This window comes from Emys orbicularis, chromosome 1 (genome assembly GCF_028017835.1).
Source record: "Emys orbicularis isolate rEmyOrb1 chromosome 1, rEmyOrb1.hap1, whole genome shotgun sequence".
In the NCBI taxonomy this organism is placed as follows: Eukaryota; Metazoa; Chordata; order Testudines; family Emydidae; genus Emys; species Emys orbicularis.
The window spans coordinates 116,123,329-116,144,109 of NC_088683.1; the positions used below are offsets into that span (position 1 = coordinate 116,123,329).

The window sequence follows — 20,781 nt, forward strand, 5'->3', positions numbered from 1 at the left end:
CCCATGGGATCAGGATCCTGCTGCCCAGGGAGGCTGGGAATGAGAAGCTGAACACTAGCTGTGCTGGACTGTAGCTCCTCCTTGCACCAGGAATGTGATTTCCGGGATGTGAATCTGGCTGCCTTCACAAATTGGGAGCTTCCCAAGCCTCTGGCCAGCTTAGCTGTAAATTCACCCGAATGACTATTTTTGCAATGGTTGCTAATATATTAGCAGGATCTAAAGTAGCGAGGCCACCTTGTGACTACCAGCAGCAATTGCACCTTTTCTGTTTTGTTTTTGATTAAACACCCAATTGGGATATCCTGAGCGGTCCTAGTGAGAGCTCACAGTAAGGGCTCAGGGGACTGAAATCCTGCAGTAACATATACAAGGATTCAGCTGCAATCCAGAAATTGCTGGGAGACTTGGCTCAACGTCGTGTGTGCTCCTGCTTTGGAACACATTAGGTGAGGAGAGAAAAAAAAAGAGAAAAAAGAGCACCTGACCTCTGGAGCCAGGGAGACATTATGGTCTCCACCCACCCTGAATATTTACATGGGAACTTACTGCTTAAAGATGCCATCTCAACAATATTCACAAATAAGTATTACATTTACATTGGGCTGCACAGCTCTGCCTGAGCTCCTCAATTCTGACCTCCCAATACACCAGTCACTAACTGCCATTCCAGTCCTAAGGGCCCAATGCAGATCTGCTAATGCACCTCCATGCTGGCCTCCAGCATCCCCTGCTACTCCAGTTCTCCCTCCCATCCACCCTGCGAAGCACCTGAACTGCAGAAACCTCCAGACCTGCCCTAATACCATAGTCCTGACCAGCAAAGACTTCCTTAGTCCTAAAATCAAGCCTCTCCCCTGGAGAAAACACAAATGCTCTGCCAGTGCATTACTCTACTCCTGCTCTTGCTGTATCTCCTGCCGTTTCAGTCCGGCATCCCCACACAGCCTGGCCAGCACACCTCACTCCTGCCTTGCAGCAGCCTCTACTCTTGGGTTTCAGAGTCACGGATCTGAGCTCCTACCTTCCTTTGGGTTTATCAGCTCTGTTCAGGGCCTGACGAAGGAAGAGGCATCCATGTGGCCCTCCTTGGGATGGTTCTTATAGGTTGGATGTCAGTGCCGCCCTTCATTTAAGATAATTGTAAAAAAACATTTAAGCTCCTATATGGAACCAGGTAGCTGAAACAACAGAGGCCTCCATCCACAACACAGGCACAAGCCATTTGTGGGTGGAGAGGTTTTGTTGGATATTGTTTGGAGAAGGTTTGTGTGTCTGTGGAAGAGAGGCAAAAAAGCAGAGAAGCAGGGAGAATCACAGCAAGGACAGAGTCAGGGTAAGCACTGGGAATGTGGCCCTGATCAAAAGCTGAGAGAGAGTTTTGGGCTAAGTGCTGACTAGAGGCTTGGAACTGTGAGTAAAGACACAATCTCTTATTTAATTCCTACTGTGGTCAGAGAAATGGGACTTTGTACATTCCTTGTAAATAAATAGGAATGCTTGACTCCATCATCAGTTTCTCCTAATAACCACTTGGGTCAAAAAGGAGTAACAGTCTATAATTTTTCTCTAATTCTGGGAGGTGAGTGAGGGGAAGTCGTATCTAATTTGGTGTGGACTTTCCTCTTTAGACTAGCCACACACACTCCATCACCACCTCGGACTTGGCTTCTTGGGCCACCAAAATACCCATCACCCCTGCTCAGAGAGGTGGTCCTGGCAGATTGGACTCTGTGTAGTTTTGGAAACAAGCAGCACCTCTAGGAGCAATGACTCCTGGAGTGGAGGGGAGAGTTCCCTTACAAAGAAAGCACAAGAGACAAAACTGAGGCAGAGCCACTCAGATGTGATAAGATAAAGGATTTAATGGAATGAATGGAGAGGTCCTCAAAGTCCATGTCGGAGAAGAGCCTCTGTGACCCTTTGACAGTCTCCACTCCAGGGCTGAGCCTCTCCTGTCCCATCCACTGGAGCATTGGGGACTCTCAGCTGTTTGAATCCGCTCCTATGTGTGCTCCCCAGGAGACGATTAAGGTGCATCGCTGACTCCACACTGTCCCTGGAGACCCTTCTATGGCAGCCCCTGCTGAGCCCATCAAATCCTCCAGCGAAAGAGAGATCAGCTCACAAGTCCTGCTCCTCTCAGAAAGTGGAGAATCCTTGAGTCATCTGACAGCTAGAAGGAGTGTATCAAACAATCCAGGGGGCCACAGTGCCCCTAACAATGGGACTCTAGCTCTGTCAGCATCAGGAGGCCAGGTCTGGTGGAAGGAAGGGGCTGCCTCACACCCAGACTGAAAGGTAAGTCCTCATCTGGGCAGACCAACTGGCGGAATCTCTGAAAGACAAAGTCGGATGTTGAACAAGGGTGTAGGGACGGATCCGGCTCACTCACAGCCTCCTCCCCCCAACTGCACCCCCACCAAACAGCCCCTTTCTAAGTAGCCTTCCAGCAAGGGCTGCAAGGAGGGGAGAGGCAGGGAGGAATTTGGTAATCACGTCTGGATCTCAGGCTGAATGATTCCCAGTTCATGACATGTAGGCCCTCCCCCTGCTGGGATGCCAGCCTCTTAAGTCCAGGGATGTCCTAGAATAGCCCCAGTTCCCACATCCAGATATGACAATTTAAACAACAGTTGAAAACCACCTTGGCTGTTTGAACAGCAGCTGGGAATCCCCAGGGCTTGTGTGGGACCCAGGGAAAATTCCCTTCCATGTCCCTGACCAGCGCTGTGATGCTGCCAAAACAAAGTCAGCCTCCCACGTATCGACCCCAGCTTTTACACCTGAGCCATCCAGCACGTTTCAAATGCAGACCAACCCCATAATACTTCCTCATAGTCAGGGCTGTACACATCCAAAGGTCACTCCTAGGGTGTGCAGAACGGCACTAACCCAGCCCCTGTGGACATCAACAGATGCTCTGCCGATGGAAATGTCAGCAAAAAGCAGAGGCTTTTCTCCACAGGCAGGGAGACAACAGAGGTTTTGGGCCCAGTTCTTCCTTACAGTCCATCCCCATGCACTGCTCTAGGGGGCGAAAGTTGGTGGAGAAAGCTCAGGGATCCCCAAGTGCAGAAGGTCTCTAAAGCCAGCTTACAGGAGCCTCGTGGCAGGTAGAGGACATTCTGGAGGGAGGTGCATGGTCATAGCATGCTGTGTTCTGGCCCGGGAGAAAAACAGTGCAAGTTAGAGCGGCCCTGAGGCTGCGCTAACTTACACCAACTGCTGTGTAGCCATCTGGCTGCCTCACAATACAGGCAGTGTAAAGGTGGCTTCAAGCCTCCATTGATTCCCCCACCACTCTCCATTCCAACAATGAGATGGGGGGAGGGGGGGGGGGACTCAGCAGGGAACCTAGAGGTCCCAGCATGCAGCCTAGCCTGCATCATACACTGGGATCCATAGTCCCCACAGGTCAGACCTCCACACTTGAGATGAGGGCAGCCCACGGGCTATCTGTAGACCCCAGTGGACTGCGTTTGGCCTGGGGCCTGCACTTGGTCTATCAGCACTTCCCACAAAGCTGTTTTCCTACGGCATTTGACAAGTGATGGAGAGCCAATAACTGCGACGCACAGGAAGGCAGCTAGTTCTGTGTAGCCCTCCAGCCAGCTTGAATTCAATAAAGCCACTAATTCTTTACAGTAATAGACTGAGCTTCGGTAACTTAATTCTACGCTCCTGTTTATTAACCCACAACACACCAATCACACCTCAAGAGGCTGTCACTCCAATATGCCAGTGACCTGTAAGGCCCCCATCAGCCCCTCTGTGGACCATACCCCACTCTCGACGCAGCAGCCTCACCTCTCTCAGGGAGCCCTTAATCATGGAGAGTTTGTAGACAATCCAGAGAGGGATGCAGACCATAGATGAGAGGGCCAGCAGCCAGCCCAGGGTGTCTCCCCACCAGGGGTACACGTACTTCTTGTTGTAGGTCAGAGGGATATATTTAATCAGAGAAAACAGGAAGGTCGCCTGGGGAGGTGGAAGAAGCCAAGAAGAGAGGGAGGGGGGAAGCAATGCCATTAGCCAACACGATCTCCCTTCTGACTTCACACCCGCAGCAGGACTTCCTTGGGACAGACAGCCCCCGAGGGGCAACAATCAGAGCATCCATCAGACCCACTTGGGTGCTGCTGCCCCTTCAATTAGTGTTTGTTATCTCAGCCAAGAGCTCGTCCTAGCAGCAGTCCCTGGCGATCTGTTCCCTCCCCCAGTTATTCCATCCCCACTCACGGATATCCATGGTGATCAGATAGACCACACAGCAGCAGCAGGGTTAGAACCTTTGGCTTCCAAACCACAGGCCACTTGAGCTAAAGTGGGAGTCTGCTCACTAGGGGTATGTCTACACGGCCAGCAGAAACCTGCTGCAGCGAGTCTCACAGCCTGGATCTACAGATTCGGGCCCATTCTATAGCACTAGAAATAGTTGTGCAGACATTCAGGATCGGACTGGAGCTCAGGTTCTGAAGCAGAGCCTAAGCTCCAGCCCAAATGTCTACACAGCTTTTTTTAGTGGCATAGCATGAGCCTGAATCTGCAGACCCCGGCTCTGAGACTTGCTGCCGCGGGTTTCTGCTGGCCATGTAGACGTACCGTAGCTGTCAGTAGCGGTAGGGTTCTTGCCTTCTACGGATCAGCTGCTGGAGGACAACATGATGGCCACACTGAGCCAGTGAGCCATTACAACCTGGCCCTCTCCATGGGAAAGTGCTTACTACCTACTCAATATGTCCCCAACACAGGGGTCCCAGAGCGATCCATTTCCCCCACTCCCAAAACAACCTAAACCAGCCCCACTCCTCTCTCAGGCCCCCAGACCAATGGTCTCCAAGCTCTCACCATGCAGACAGCTGGCGTGATGAAGAGCCAGCAGTATTTGATAATAGGCCATGGCCTGTAACCAATCATGTCTTCAATGTTATCATAGAAACGATCAGCACCTGAGAAAGACAGGGAGAGAGACCCTGTTAACAAAAGGGAACAAGAGTAATGGTCAGGGCCCAGAGAGGATACTGACCGACAGGAAGACCCATGTGGAGAGGAGGGAGCTCAGAAATGGGGCATTATGGGTAATACAGATAAGCGCAAACAAGGGAAATTTGTTAGGGTCACGGACTTCCTTGCTGGCATGAGGCAGCTTCTCCAGCCAGCTCCCCCAGGGCTCTGCTGTCAGGAAGCTCCCAGCATCTAAGTCCCTGGGCACAGAAGTGAGGACACGTTGTGCTACTGTCTGTAAAGGGTTCCAATGTACCAGGTTTACAAAGGGGATCTGTGGCCTGGTGCTCTCGGGGATAACAGAGAGACCAGCCCCAGTGAGGGGACAAGAGTCCACTCAGGGATTCGGAGTCAGTGAAAGCTGCTGGCCGCCAGGCCTGTACTCACCATACACCCAGCCGATACAAAGCGTCTCAAAGATGGCAACGAAGAGCAGGCACATGCCGCTGGCAGCGTAGTAATCGAAGAGCTGGAAGATGTACATCCCACCCTGGGAGGGGGCAAGCAGGAAGAAGAAAGTGAGAAGAAATCTCACTAAGGAACAGGTCAAGCCGTTCAGCTGGAGAAAGAACCAACTCAAGTCTTTGGCACCTTCCTGCCCCACCCTCTCCTGACAGAGCCTGATGACAAGCATTCCCCTTATAAGCCCAACCTGGCCAAAACCTGATCTGCACTGGGGACCTCTGTGGAAATCCCGTTTTCCCCAGATCCCATCCCTGCTCTGTCTGCAGCCTCTCATTTCCAGGAAAGGATAAGTCACTGTTCAGGAGTTTGGAGTTATTTTTAGGAGAGTCTGAAGAAAAAATAAGCCTGGTAGTGGGAAATGGGAAAAGAGACCCACAGGTCAGTATATCTCTAATGTTCAAAAATCAACTCAGACTCCAAATTTGCACCCAGATATAACTGAGTGCAATTTTGCAGGCACAAATCATTGGGGGCCCAAATTTTAGCTGGCTTAGTTGCCTAATTCTACAGGCGCTGCTACAACATGGGCCTGCAATTAATTCCAGGCACAAAATTGCAGGTGCAAAATCAGGGGCAGCTTTTCAAAAAATCAAGCCCAAAGAGAGACAGAAGGAGCCAGAGAGAGAGAGAAACCCACACACAGGAATCACCCCCTCCCACTGCCAAAAGGGAACCTGGGCCCAATTCTGATCTCACACCAGTTTTTACGCCAGCAGAATTCTATTCACTTCCATGGGGCTAATCCCAGTTTACACAAATAGACGTGAGGTCAGAACCAGGCCCAGAGGCTTGCTGTACACATAGTGCTCACGAAGGTCCCATCAAGTAGGGAAGAAAGGGATAAAGATGCTCCAATAGCCTTCAGATGAGACAGGGATAGGGCTTGGTTTGCATGAAACTCTGAAAAGTCCTGACCTTCAAAACACTCTCTCAGAGGCCAGCACAGAGGAATGGTCCACGAGAGTTTAGGACAGGCAATGAAAGCTGCACTATCCAGTTGAAATAATTTTTAGTGAGGCAGAATGTAAAACCCTGCGCTGGAATTGGGCCACATCACTGCAGAGCAGCTCTTGTCAAATACACCCCGGAATCCTTACTGACCACTCGGGTCAGGACTCCCCTTTAAACCCCGCCCCAAAGCTGCCAACTCCAGCAGCACAGTGCCCACTAGTCCCGTGCTGAGATTCAGTACTGAAGTAAGAGGGCAGAGCACCACCTACTGAATCAGTAACACCACTGTTTGCAGCACCTGGGGTGTGCCTTAGAGGTCTCCCATCTGAGCACTGACCCAACACTGCTTATCTTAGGAGAGCACATAGACTACAGCCCCAGGTGGAATTGCTGCAGCTGGGCTCCTAATCCAGCCACAGGGTCTAAAGTCCTCTTTCTGCCCAGAGGGATTTCAGTCAGACGTGACCGGAGCACCCCACAGACTGTGAGCTACAGGAGGGGTGGAGGGAGGGATTCCTGTCTCTGAGCTCTACCTCTGTGAGCATGACCAGTCCTACAAGGTAGGAGAGGATGGAGACAAGCAAGATGAGGATCTCACGGCGGTTTTGCTTCCGGAAGATGGTGGGGTACATGTCGATAACAGCTGTCACCAGGCTCTCCACACAGACGAACTAGGAAGAAGAGAATTCACACACCTGTCAGCACGCTCCTACTATGCCAGCTGGCTGGGCTTCATTGCTCCACGGCCTCTTGCTCTCAGGACAGGTTTCCCTCAGCCAGGAGAGACCGCACACATTCAACATCGGGAGCTAGCCCCAGCCATGCCACGGCTTCCTGGGAACTTCCATTCGCATCCATGCCTCAATCACTTACTAAGGGCATGCTGCTGGAAACCAGTGCCAGGCCATTTTCCAATCCCCCACTAGGCGTGCTGCTGAAATCAGCTCACAGCCTTCCTTCCATCATCCAACAGCCAGGCTCTAAAATCCATACCAGTGCCATGCTGAGCATTCCCACTAGGGGGTGCTGCTGAAACCACGGCCCTGACTCCAGAAGGTATTGCTGGAAACCAGCATCATGGTTTCACAGGACATCTGCTCAGACCCCTTCCCACACAACACCACAGAATGGGCTGCAGCTCTTCCCTATGCTGCATGGGCTGGATGGAAAGAGGAGGCTCGCAGTGAGCATGACATTATTATTATCATAGCGCACAGACGCTCCAACTGAGATTGGGGCCCCATTGTACCAAGCACTAGACAAACACATAGTGGGACAGCTTCTGCGCCAGAGAGTTTACACTCTAGATAGAACAAACAGGCAATTGAGGTGAAGTTACTGGCCCAAGGTCACACAGCAGGTCAGTAGCAGAGCTGGGAATAGAACCCAGGTCGCCTGAATCCCCGTCAAGTGCCCTGTCCACTGGGCCCGTCCGTGTGTCTGAGCCCATACTAGATTAAGTGAGAGCTGACGGGGGCGCTCTACTCTGTCTGGACAGGGGAATGTGCTTTGCTACCTCAGAACTTGTACCCAGGTCTTTCCCTCACCACCTGGCCATTTATCAAGTGGAATGTGTTGGCTGTCAGTTTGAAGGGAAGCTGGCCAGACAAGAAGGAAGCACTCGTGTCCTGTCTGTGCATCTGTACCTGGCTGTCCAGTCCCAGCAGAACAACCATCAGGAAGAAGCAGCAGGCCCAGAATGGGGAGAAAGGCAGCATGACGACAGCTCGAGGGTATGCGATAAATGCCAGGCCAGGCCCTGTGAGAAGAGGGTCATTTATAGTAGATGGTAGAGACCAAATCTAGAAGCCATCAGCTGCACCATCGCCTTGCCAGGCAGTGAGGAAGAGGTCACCAAAGCAGAATCAGGGAGATTAGCAGCTCAGAACTGGTCTATGGCACCCACCCACCTGCAAAACACACCCCACCTTCCCCAATGAATTCACTCCTGGCACTAGGAAGCACCATTCAAGAAACAGTGCCTCCATTGCTGGGTGAGGAAGATCAGAGGAACCAGAGCAGGCTACGGCTCTACTGCCAGGAGTGAGGGCAGACGAGCCACAGCAGGCTGTGGGCTCCACCTCCATGGCTGGGGCTGGGAGCTGGTGGACTCCTAATGTCCATGCAGAGCAAACAGGAACTCAGATCTTAATGTTTCATGCCAAAGATCCACATGCCGTAACCACCTTGGGACTCAGTTTATTTATCTCAGAAGAGCTGAATTGACCCTTCTGGGATTTGAACCTGGGGTTGCAATTAATCTCGTTTCATTGTGGTTCATTGTGCCTCTTAGGGGGTCAGCAGCTTTGGGACACCCCTCAGTCACTGTTCTCTGCTCTGCTCTCTTTACAGGAGCTCTTTTGTCCGAGACAATGCAGAAAAGGAGTCCAGGGTCAATGTCAGGTGACCAGAGATTTTCCCACATTAGCAATGGCCCACCCTACCCTGCACGCTGCTCTTCCTGCACACCGAGCCTACTCACCTGACTCAGCTACCTCAGATATAGGCACGCCTTGTTCCTGAGCCATAAAGCCCAAGATGGAAAAGATTGCAAAGCCAGCCACAAAACTTGTACCACTGTTCAAAAAACACAGCGCAATGCAGTCCCTGGAAGGAGAAAAGACAAGCATCAGCATGGGGGAACCAGCCAGCCAAGCAGAAAAGAACATCAGCATGGGCTGGGCGGGGAGAAGCCAATCAAAAAGAAGCATCAGCAAGGCACAGCAGCCAATGAGATGAAAGCGCCCACATAGAGACACGCACATATGTCTATATTAATCATTTCTATGCAGATGTTTGAGCAGATGTCTTGACAGTGTGCGGCTGTGGATTCATCTGGGGATAAATATAGGACATGTGCATCTTCACATAATAACACTGATGCTGCTTCTTCATCCCACATACTGACAGCCTCATAATGTCACAAAGCCTAAAATAAATTCAGAACTCTTTATTTATTAACATCAACCTGTCTCTCTTTAGATCAGGTACAGTTGGCCCTCCATTACCACAGTGTCTGTGTCCCTAACGATCTTTATTTATCCTCAACACCCTTATGAGGTGGGTATTCTGTCCATTTTTGGGACCAGGTCTCCCAGGTCCCAAACTAGAACCCTAACCACCAGGCCATCCTACTTCTTATAGCAATTGCCATACAGAATCAGACCTGTGACCCATCTAATCCAGTATCTTCGCTATGACCGTGGCCAGTACTGGATGTGTCAGAAGGTGCAAAAAACTGCAGAGAGAGTAATTATAGGATGACCTGCCCAAAAGGGAAGTTTCTTCCCACCACAACCTGATCAATTAGTGGTTGTCTGATAGGATACAAACTCTTATGTTTCAGCTTATCTAATGTACCTGTGGATAGTCTCATTGCTTATATAAATGCCTGATTCTTTTTTGAACCCTAGTCAACTTCTGTCCCCAAGAATATCTTGCAGCAGTGAGTTCCACATGTTACTCACATTAGGGTTTTTGCAATTTTGTTGTATCAATTTTAAATTCATTGCCTTTCAGTGCCACTGGCTGTCCCCTGGTTATGAGACATGATAAACAGAAGCACCCAATTCACTTTCTCTACTCTATTCATTTTGTATACCTCTATCATGTCTTCTTTTATTCACCAAATCTTTAAACTAAACAATCCCAATCTTTTCAGTCTCTCGTCATACTCAAGTCTCCCCATGCCTCTAGTCATTCTTACTGTCTCTGAACCGCTATGTTTCTGTTCTGTCTTTTAGAGATGAAGAGATCAGAACTGAACACTACATTCCAGGAAAGGCCACACCATTGATTTCTATTCATTTATGGCATTTAATATATTCAGTATTATCTATATCCTTTCTTTATACAATTTGTAGCCAAGAATTCAAGACATTAAGTATATTTAGGATATAGAGGTGAAATGTAAGTATTAGTTAATGTTGTAACACAGGGCCTACAGGCATGTAAGATATTCAGTTTAGTGACACAAGGCCTTAGTCCTGAAACAGGTTGGCATAACCCATTGACTGAAAGATAAAAGTGTATCAGCAAAGTGTATGATTACAGTAAAAAATGTGTTAAGTGTTGATGGTCTGGAAACTATGCATCAATAGATTGAAAAATAGGTTGCAATGAGCCAGTTAACACTGCAAGATGCCCAACAGTGACATTTTGCAGGATTCTCTAATCACTGCTCTACAGCCAAAATGCCTCTGAAATAAATGTAGTCAAACTTTACTAATTCTGGGTCACTGAGAACGAAAATGATGCTTAAAATTGTTGATTGGCTCTAGTTTTCAAGATATGCCATTGGGTCAGTATATACGACCCTTGACTTGGGAATGGCGGAGGATAAGTGAGTTATAAAGGGAAGGGATCTCAATTTAAACCAGAAATGACTAAAATACATCTTTGACTGGATCTATGAATAAATCTATGACTGGGTTTGGACAGTACTTGCTTTTTAGGCAAAACAATGAATGATGCAATCTGAAGCTGGTATTGCGTCATACATGATATGAATTGCATCATGTTATTCCTAGAAGTCATGGATAATGCAATCATAACGAAGCTTACATCACTCTGCTGAACAAATTGCCCTATATCAGCTCTAGAAATCATACAGTGTCGTGCTCTCTTATTTGTCAGTGTTTGATTTTGCAAAGGGACACATTTCTGTTTAGCCAAAGTGAGCAGAGATGCCTCGTACTTGTGTGAACAGTGCAGATAACTTCTGCTATGTTTGTGGTGAAGTGACTTTTGCATCACAAAAGCGCAGTATAATCATTATGGTTAAGAAAGCCTATCACCTTTATTTTGGCTGCAAAATTGGAGATCAGGACAAGAGGTGGGCCCCACACATATGCTGCAACACTTGTGCAACAAATCTTCGCCAGTGGTTGAACAGGAAAAGGAAATCTATGCCTTTTGCAGTGCCAATGATTTGGAGAGAGCCAACAGATCATCCCAGCAATTGTTACTTCTGCATGGTGCCTCCAGTTGGGAAAGGTGTGTCAAAGAAGAAAAAGTGGACTGTGCATTATCCAAACATTCCATCAGCTATACGCCCAGTACCCCACGGAGAAGGACTGCCGGTTCCTGATGCACCAGAATCATTTTCACTTGAGTCAGACGAGGAAGAGGAAGAGGATGAAACTTCTGGTCCTGAACCATCAATGTCACAGGACCCACATTTTCTCCCATCCTCCTCCTCTGAATCACACCTCATAACACAAGGTGAACTGAATGACCTTGTCAGGGATTTGGAACTACCCAAGAGTAAGGCAGAGCTGTTGGACTCCAGACTACAGCAGTGGAATCTCCTGGCAAGTGATGTTAGGGTTTCCGTGTTCCGTGACCGTCAAAAGGATCTTGTCCCATTCTTCTTCGTGGAAGGTGATCTTGTAGCCTGCAACAACATCGATGGTGTGATGGCAGCCCTCAACATCGTTCATGATCCAGATGAGTGGAGACTGTTCATTGATTCATCGAAGACGAGTCTTAAAGCTGGTTTACATAATGGCAATGTTTTGCCATCAATTCCAGTTGGTCATGCAGTCCATATGAAGGAAACCTATGACAACATGAAACAACTTTTGAGGTGCATAAACTATGACCAACATCAGTGGCAGCTTTGTGGCGATTTGAAGGTTGTTGCTCTCTTGCTTGGTTTGCAGACTGGATACACAAAGTACTGCTGTTTTCTCTGCGAATGGGATAGTCGTGCAAGAGATTCCCACTACATCAAGAAAGATTAGCCACTCCGACAGTCATTGGAGCCTGGGAGGAAAAGTGTTCAGCATCCACCACTTGTTGAATCAAGGAAGATTTTGTTACCACCCTTACACATCAAGCTGGGTCTGATGAAGAACTTTGTCAAGGCCATTGACAAAACACAAGCAGCTTTCAAGTACCTCTGTGGAAAATTTCCAAGGTTAAGTGAAGCTAAGATAAAGGAAGGTGTCTTTGTTGGTCCTCAGATTCATGAACTTCTTTGAGATGATGCATTTGACCATGCACTGCGTGGCAAGGAAAAGACGGCATGGAAAGCCTTCCAGTTAGTGGCAATAAATTTTCTCGGAAACAACAAGGCAGACAACTACAGGTTGTTGGTGGAAAACCTCCTCAAGGCATACAAAAACCTTGGTTGCAACCAGGGCCGGCTCTAACTTTTTTGCTGCCCCAAGCAGCAAAAAAAAGCGCCGCCCCCGAGCCCCCCCCCCGCCGAGTGCTGCGCCACGCCGCTGGAACCCCCCCCCGAGCGCCGCGCCCCGTGCCGCCCCCCCCGCCGAGCGCCGCGCCACACCACCGGAACCCCCCCCCCCCCGAGCGCCGCGCCGCCGGAACCCCCCCCCAGCGCCGCACCGCGCTGCCGGAGCCCGCCCCCCCCCCCCGCCGAGCGCCGCGCCGCCGGAGCGCCCCACCCCCCCGCGGAATGCCACGCCGCGCCGCCCCCGCCACCCCAAGATTGGCCGCCCCTTACCAGGCGCCGCCCCAAGCATGTGCTTGGTTGCCTGGTGCCTGGAGCCGGCCCTGGTTGCAACATGTCACTAAAGATACATTTTTTGCACTCTCATCTAGATTTTTTTCCACCGAACTGCGGAGCAGTGAGCGACGAGCACGGCGAGCGATTTCACCAGGACATTGCAACAATGGAGAAACAAATCAGGGCAAATGGAGCCCATCAATGCTTGCAGACTATTGCTGGACAGTGACAAGAGATGCTCCATTTAATGAATACAAGAGACAAGCCAAGAAGCGCCACGTAGACACTGAATAGGACTAAACTATGTACAGAATAGTTTTTTGCCTTTTGTTTCATAATAAATTTTATTTATATAACCCTTTTGCTGATTTTTAAAGTGTTACATAAACAGGACAGGTGAAATATTATCGTGTAAAGCAACCATAAACACATGAAAAGACCTAGGTTTACAATTTATGATTAAAACTCTACTATCTACACAATATACATAGACATAAAATGTAAAAACTTAAATATCTTAGAAACAGTAGCCAATCAGTTGTTTTAATTGTCATATTTGAATTCAGCACATCAAAATACATAATAAATAGCACATTTTATCTCTGAAGCAGACGACGTCTCAAAAATTGTAGACCAGTGTAACCTTAAGTTGCTATAGTAACTCATTAACATAGATGTTAATGAGAATAAAGGGAACTAAGGAAATTGCCCAATTTTCTATAGGCTTCTCTAAATTAGTGGGATGTGGAAATATGAAAAAGGGATTGAATCCCTTATGCGTATATATGGGCCTTAGTAGACGTAAGCATAACTCAGGATAAATGGGTGTTGACTGGCCTGTGTGCTGGGGAGCGTGAGGGGGCACGCATGGGAAGATGCCAGGATGACAACACCAGGTGACTATGATGGTGATGAAGATGATGACTGACACTCCAGGGTCTGCCAGCAGGAGATGTCATGCCAGTCAAAGGGCTAAACACTTTGCACTCTCTATCTGCTATTGTATTTCAGTGGTTGTGGGATTGGTTTATCTGCTGAGTGGATTTGTTAATAAAGGGACTTGTGATAAATTGCAATTGTTTCTCATGTGCTTCTAGGGTCTCGGATTCTAATGGGACTGATAATAATAGCCCTCTGGAGATGCTGTAGCCCTTTGGAGACTGAACCGATATTGACCACTATGTTCTAACAGATTAATAAATAATATTAATGAATCCATCCATCAATAAGGCTATAACGCTAATGCTGCATTTGCTTTTCAGACCCCCTGCACAATGAGTAGTTCTCTTCATTGATCCACCCACAATAACACCCAGCTGTTTTTCCAGAAAAGTTACCGTTAATTTAGGACACACAAGGTGAGAGCAGTGCAAATTATTCATTTCTACATAAATTACTTTGCATATGTCAACATTGAACAGCATCTGCCGTTACGTTGGCCAATCACCTAGCTTGGTTAGGTCCCTCTGACATTCCTCACCATCTTCTCTAGTTTTGACTGACCTAAATCATCTTGTTGCTGTCTCACTGTCCACCCCGTTTTCCAAATCGTTAGTGACTATAGGGAACAATACTGGTCCTGGTGATCTATGGGGCACCCTGATGTTATTTTTTTGCCACATTGAAAATTGACCGTTTATTTCTACATAAGCCCCAGGCTTGCAGAAAGTAGGACAGACCCATGAGAAATAGAACTACCTAGGGAAGAGGATGGTATGAAGGACTGGCACCAAAATAAAGAGCTATTCATCTAGCACAGCTCAGCAGTAAAGGAATGTTGTTACTATTTGATGGCTAGATGGTTAAATGGCTTGTATGGAACACCACTATCACTTTCTACTTCAAAGGCACCTTCCATCTGAGGCTATCAAAGTTCTTTACAACCTTGCTGTGAGGTAGGTAATTGTCATTATCTCCATTTTGCAGGTAGGGAAATGGACACACAGATAGATTGCCTGTGTTACCAAGGTCACACAGTAGGTCAGCAGCAGAGCCAGGAAAATAACCCAGGTCTTCCTGTGCCATGCCTCAAACACAAATCCTTTGTTCCTTTCTCTGCCATCCTTCTTCCCCTCAAATGAGATGGGGGGCCTCTCAGTCCAGTTCTCACTGGACAGGTGTCCACGCCACCACAACTGGCAATGAACCTAATCTTAAGGGGAGAAGAGACTGCGGCACCAGAGTGTAAGCTCCTCAGGGCACAGCACAGCCCATGTCTTTAGCTTTTAGAGAAGCACCATGCAAACCTACAGGGGCCACAGTAACAACAAACAAATTCTAATATATTTAAAGACAAGAAATCCCAGTTTAAAGAGTAGTTGAACTGACAGAGTAGGAGGGACTTGTCTGGATATAAACGCAATGCCCCAGTTCTTCCCACTTCGTACAATTCATCTGGATACCGTGCTGACAGATAAACGTTGCATCAAGATAAAAGGTGTTCTGATTGGTGAGTGGGCAGCTTTCTGGGGCTGCACGAGCCTTTCACCGCTGGGGAGACAGTTCCAAATGCTGGAAGCATCTAATGTGAAAATGACTTGGCTCTCACATTCTTTCCCACCTGCGCACTTCACAAGACTACCAGACAACTTGGTATAATTTAATAGGATTGCCAGTTTCTGTTCAAGGATAGCCCAGCGCTAACTAGAACAACAGGGGGAAGGCTGCATGTTAGGAGTCAGATGCATTGGCAAGACTGAATGTGGTTTCCAGGACTGGAATGCCCGTGGTTGCTGTAGGACAAGAGTGAGGTTTAGTGTGTGAGGGACCAGGACTGCAATCGCAAAGAGAATTGCACGGTGAGGGTTGACTGGAATGGCAGAGCTTCAGAGGGAAAGACTCAATCATTTGTGTGTTTTCTAAATCATAGAATCATAGACTATTAGGGTTGGAAGAGCTCTCAGGAGGTCATCTAGTCCAACCTCCTGCTCAAAGCAGGACCAAAACCAACTAAATCATCCCAGCCAGGGCTTTGTCAAGCTGGGCCTTAAAAACCTCTAAGGATGGAGATTCCACCACCTCCCTAGGTAACCCATTCCAGTGCTTCACCACCCTCCTAGTGAAAAATCCACTCACAAGCCTTTGTAAAGGGGAGAATGCTTCTGCTTAGTGGCACCATAAGCAGAATTCCGCCTCAGAGCTTTTAAAGGGTTACAATGTGAGCAAGTGGCAAGCTCGGGGGGGGGGGGGGAGGAGGACCTCTCACCTGTGAAGCAGCTGGGAAACTACTGAAGTTCCTCCTGAGGACAGATCATGGAGGATTCGATTTCAGAAACATGGCAGGAGAAATTGGTTTTCAAGTAAAGCAGCAACTGGCAAGAGCACTCTTCTGCCTCAAGAGGAAAGAGAGCATGAGGCACTTCCTCAAACTTAACCTGGTCAGCTGTCTCCTTTGGCAGAGCCGTCTGCTATCTGCAAGGGCTCAATGGCATTCAGGGAGAAACATGGATACAGTGGGGATGGGGGTCCCTGAACAATAGAATCTCATCCCGATTACCTGTAACAGTTGTTGTGGTACTTGTTGTAGCTACCCAAGGCTGTCAGGCACCCCAGGCAAATGGCGTAAGAGAAGAAGATCTGCGTGCCTGCGTCCATCCACACCTGCAAGGAAGAGACAAACACAGCTGACGAGGCGAAAAGGTCAACATGGCAGGCAGCTACACAGATTCCAGAAAGTGAGGAGAGAGCTGGGTTCCAGAGGCCAAAGGGCTGGAACGGTGACAGTGAGAAAAATTAAACATGGGGTATGCAGATAAGCATGCTCTAGGACAGAATGTCTAGATACAGCTGGGTTCTAGAGCTGCCGTGTACAGGATCTCCTAAATTCTAGAGCATGGTCAAAGCACCCACTGGTGTTTAGAGTCACGTGTGGGAATTCCAAGGACCTTGTAAGGATTCTGATTTTTCCCTTAGAGCAACCTACAAGACTTTGTGGCTATAAGAGCTCTCCAAACAGCGACAGGAGATCAGATGCCACAGAGGAGACTCCAACTACTGGAGCTAAAGGAGGCTCTCCATTTGCTGTTAGCAGTTTAGAAGCTATGACACAGAGTGTGGCAGTTCTGATTCCAATCACTAGAGGGCAATGCTAAACATACAGACTGGCAATGTATTCTAGTATTACTTGACTCTGAGGCTTGATATTAAGATTCAAACCCTTAAAAACAAATTCATGAAAAAACTTACTTGAAACTGTTACAATAAAGAGTTACTAAAAGAGGAAACAGGAGAGAGATTTTAAGTCCCTGTCAGAGATCATGAAGTCCATTTGAACTACATTGCAATCACTGTCAAGGACATGTCTGAGTGTTCTAAGGAAGTCACATCATATGTCTGTCAATGCCACCTTTAATCTAAAAGCCTAGCTCTATGCAATCACCGATACCATTCACATTCATTCAAAAGGCTTCATTATAGCTTGATGTAGAGACAAGCTAAAGGAGAAGTTAATGAGGAAGGAAATAATAATGATTATTAATGATAACACCGCCCATTTCATACCACCTTTCGCCTTTAGCACTCAGGGAGGCAGTGAAAAACAGGGTAGGAAAAAGAAGGAAGTCAGTCTTAGCTAACAACACTGCACGAGAGTTCACTGGGTTATTTACAAAAAGAGAGGCAATGAGGACTAGTTCAATAGGAAGAATATAATTAGCCAAATTACAATGTAGCCAAGACACGAAGGTCAACACCCCTCCTATCTCTTGCAAGAAGTGCTATAAACTACAAGCAATCAGGGCTTTGGTTTTAGGGCCTGATCCAAAGCCTATTAAAATCACTGGAAAGACTCCCATTGACTTCAATGGGCTTTGAATTAGACCCTTCTCTCTCAGGCAACAAGAAAGATGGTCCCCTCCTGCATCTTCTGGGGGCACAGCTGAACCATCTCTCACAACACTTTGACTTTTGGGCAAGCCCACCCTATATGCCCCAAATCACCTCTCTCTGTAGTTGCTCCCACAAAAGGGATAACTTTGTTCTCTCTCTTTTGTACAAGTTCTCCAATGAACAGCAAGCAAGCCCAATGTAGAATATCAGGGTAGGTATTCAGATCGAAGGTGTGGTTGAATTGTTTCTTTCCCAGAACTCTTCTGGTTCATCTGTATGTATTTCTTTCTCCCAGGCTATTGTGTGTGTCAGTGTTGATTTGAGTCAATTGTCATTGGTGGTTTGGTTTTGTCTTTTTTTATTCTTATTCCCATGTCAATGTGCATTGTAACAGGATGCTGCGATCCCTTTCCCTGTTGTTTTCCAGAGGAAAATCTGTTCTAGCTCAGTGGGCAGCTGCATTAAACGTTTTTCCCGCAATCACCATAAAGTAGCAAAATCTGTAAGGATGGTAGAAAAGGCAGAGCTCTTATGTTAAACTTTCTTTTGATTTCTTCCATAGACTGTTTCCCTTCTGTAAGGGATCCAGCCAAAATTCTCAATCCATCCTCCATCAAACTCAGTGGAAAGACTCCCAGTGATTTCATTGGGTGTTATGTCAGAGGTCTATGATCTGTGAGGCCAGAGGGAACAGAGAATGAAGTTTGCCTGGAGATAGCAGGCATGCAGAGGGTTAAAAATGAATCACTCTTGCTATTGTGTAGGCTATTGTCTTTTGGCAATTTAAGGTGAACAGATCCCAGTTTAATCAGGTCAAGGCATGTCTACATGGGGAAAATCAGGAAAGTTCATCCAAATTCAGAATTAAAGTGCCCTTAATTCGATTTAGTTTGTGAATTAAGATAAATTGAATTAATGGGTTTTAATGTGGTAACTAATTCACTTTAAATTCACAACTTCAGTTCATTTGGATTAATTTTCCTGAGTGCCTCCACGTAGGCAAGCCTATAGCATTTTATTTTGGATGTCCAGTGTTAGAGCTTTGGTTACCATCAGAGCTCAGTTTGAACCCCACCAACTCACCATATTGGTTGTATTTTTTAAAAATCCAGCCAACAAAACTGTTGATTGCATACTAGAGATCAGAGGGCCACCTACATATTGCACTATCCATTCACCTGTGCCCAGGGCCGGCTCCAGGCACCAGCCGAGCAAGCTGGTGCTTGGGGCAGCAGCTTGTAGGAGGCGGCATTCCACCCAATCCTAGGGTGGCACGGCCGCTTTTGTTGTTGTTGTTGTTCCGCTTCGGCCGCCCTGTAGGGGGCAACGGCGTGGAGGACGGGAGCGCCCTGCAGGACGGGAGCGCCCTGCAGCAAGCCCGGCAGGGCAGCCTGCGTCCTTCCCTCCCAGCCGACCGGAGTGGCGCGGAGCCCTCCCGGCAGGAGGCACGGCGGGAGGAGCCGCGTGGCAGCGCCCCGCTGAAGCCCTGGCCGCCCCCCTTCTCTCTCTCCCCGCTTCCTCCCCCTCCCCCCACTAGCCAGGGCACATCTGCAGGGCAGGGAGTCCCCCTGCACCCTGGCTCCGGCCGCGCCGCAGGTTTGTTTGTTTGTTGCTTGGGGCGGCCAGAAAGCCAGAGCCGGCCCTGCCTGTGCCCACCCAAGACAGAGCCTCACAAAGCTGGAGCAATCACTGAGCACTTGAGCAAGGGGCTTCATTTCACCTACAAAGTGCAAAGGGTGGAGAGAGCAGCTCTGCCACTTCGGGCAAGTGCTTAGAGAAAGAAGTACTTGCCCTAGCAAGAGTTAATGCTTTAACCAAAACACTTTGTGTTGAAACTAATGCAAACAAAACTTAAGCTTGGCCTGTGAGCAGGGGATACATCTATTCCCCCAAGGCCCTAACCCAGTGGTCCTCAACCTGCGGCCCAATCAGCACAGAGCTGTGGCCCATTTGACATCCTCAGGGCCATATGGTAGTCCACAAAACAAATAAGTGTTAATATTACTCTATCCTATAATCATCTATAAACATATGGATCTACTGTAAATCAACCTAATCAGAGTGAGCACCAACTCAGATTATAGCTATCTTTATTCTCATTGTAAAATTATAAATGTGTTTCTTGAGCCAGGGGACATTCCATTTGTGGTTTGTAAAACAGGTCTTCTCGGCCTCACTGAAGCTTCCTGCTGTTGCTCAAGCAGGCTGCTTAGGTTGTGTATGGTTCTATGATGAGGTCCCCTCTAACCTCCCTCCATTTGTGGTAGTCCCAAGTTCTCCAGATCTCTTGCACAGGTAAAACCACCTCTAGTTCATCATGAAAGGTGCCTCTCTACACCTGATCCAGAGCTATCCTGGGAACAATATTTCTTGTTGGATTACACAGATCAGGAGTTACTTAAAAAAAAAAAAAAAAAAAAAAAAACCCTCTCTCCTGCAACTGCTGAGTTCTCTCTCCCACAAGGACTTGGGAGAAATACATTTTTTCAAACAAAAAATTCCTTCTGCATGTCTGACAAAAATTCCTTGTCATTTATTAATTTTATGATAGTTGGTCATGACCTTTCACCAGATAACAAAAATTAATTTTAATCAGATTTTTTAAAACTTAAATTGGATTTTTTTATTTAAATTATAAGAAATTGTTCTTTTTAAAAATAAACCTGTTTAAAATGAAATCTGAATTTAGTATAAAAGATGCTAAGGCCTAAACATATTACAATCTCTTAAAATATTTAAATACAAAATAAATATGCTGAATCCATGAACCTCTATCAAAAACTTTGCATTAAAAGATGCTTTTCTATATAAAAAAAGAATCAGGGGGGGGAAATCTAACTTTTGAGATCAAGCTTTATAAATACAGCACAATAGGTTGTGTACTATATTAAGGGCTTGATCGTGTGGGGGACCCAGAGGCTACTGGATTCAAGAGATTGGTAAAGTCATCACAGGCGTTGGGACCCTGCCTGTGACTCCAGGAGACACCATTCTCTATCTCAGGGTCTATAACTGAAAGCCATATGTGGAGTTGGAAAGGAATTTTCCCCCAAGTCAGA

General features: G+C 47.5%; 1 protein-coding gene across 1 annotated transcript in view; it reads right to left on the reverse strand.

Moving 5' to 3' along the window:
* Positions 1–2,218: 2,218 nt before the first annotated feature.
* The window catches only part of LOC135873058 (sodium- and chloride-dependent GABA transporter 2), a 59,282-nt gene continuing 40,719 nt past the window's right edge, over positions 2,219–20,781 (reverse strand). The window contains exons 7-14 of the mRNA XM_065397533.1: positions 16,392–16,495; positions 8,906–9,030; positions 8,070–8,182; positions 6,957–7,094; positions 5,395–5,497; positions 4,852–4,952; positions 3,811–3,981; positions 2,219–2,338 (exon numbers count right to left, since the gene is read on the reverse strand). Coding sequence (XP_065253605.1) covers positions 2,219–2,338; positions 3,811–3,981; positions 4,852–4,952; positions 5,395–5,497; positions 6,957–7,094; positions 8,070–8,182; positions 8,906–9,030; positions 16,392–16,495 — 975 coding nt within the window. The remainder of the gene's footprint in view (positions 2,339–3,810; positions 3,982–4,851; positions 4,953–5,394; positions 5,498–6,956; positions 7,095–8,069; positions 8,183–8,905; positions 9,031–16,391; positions 16,496–20,781) is intronic.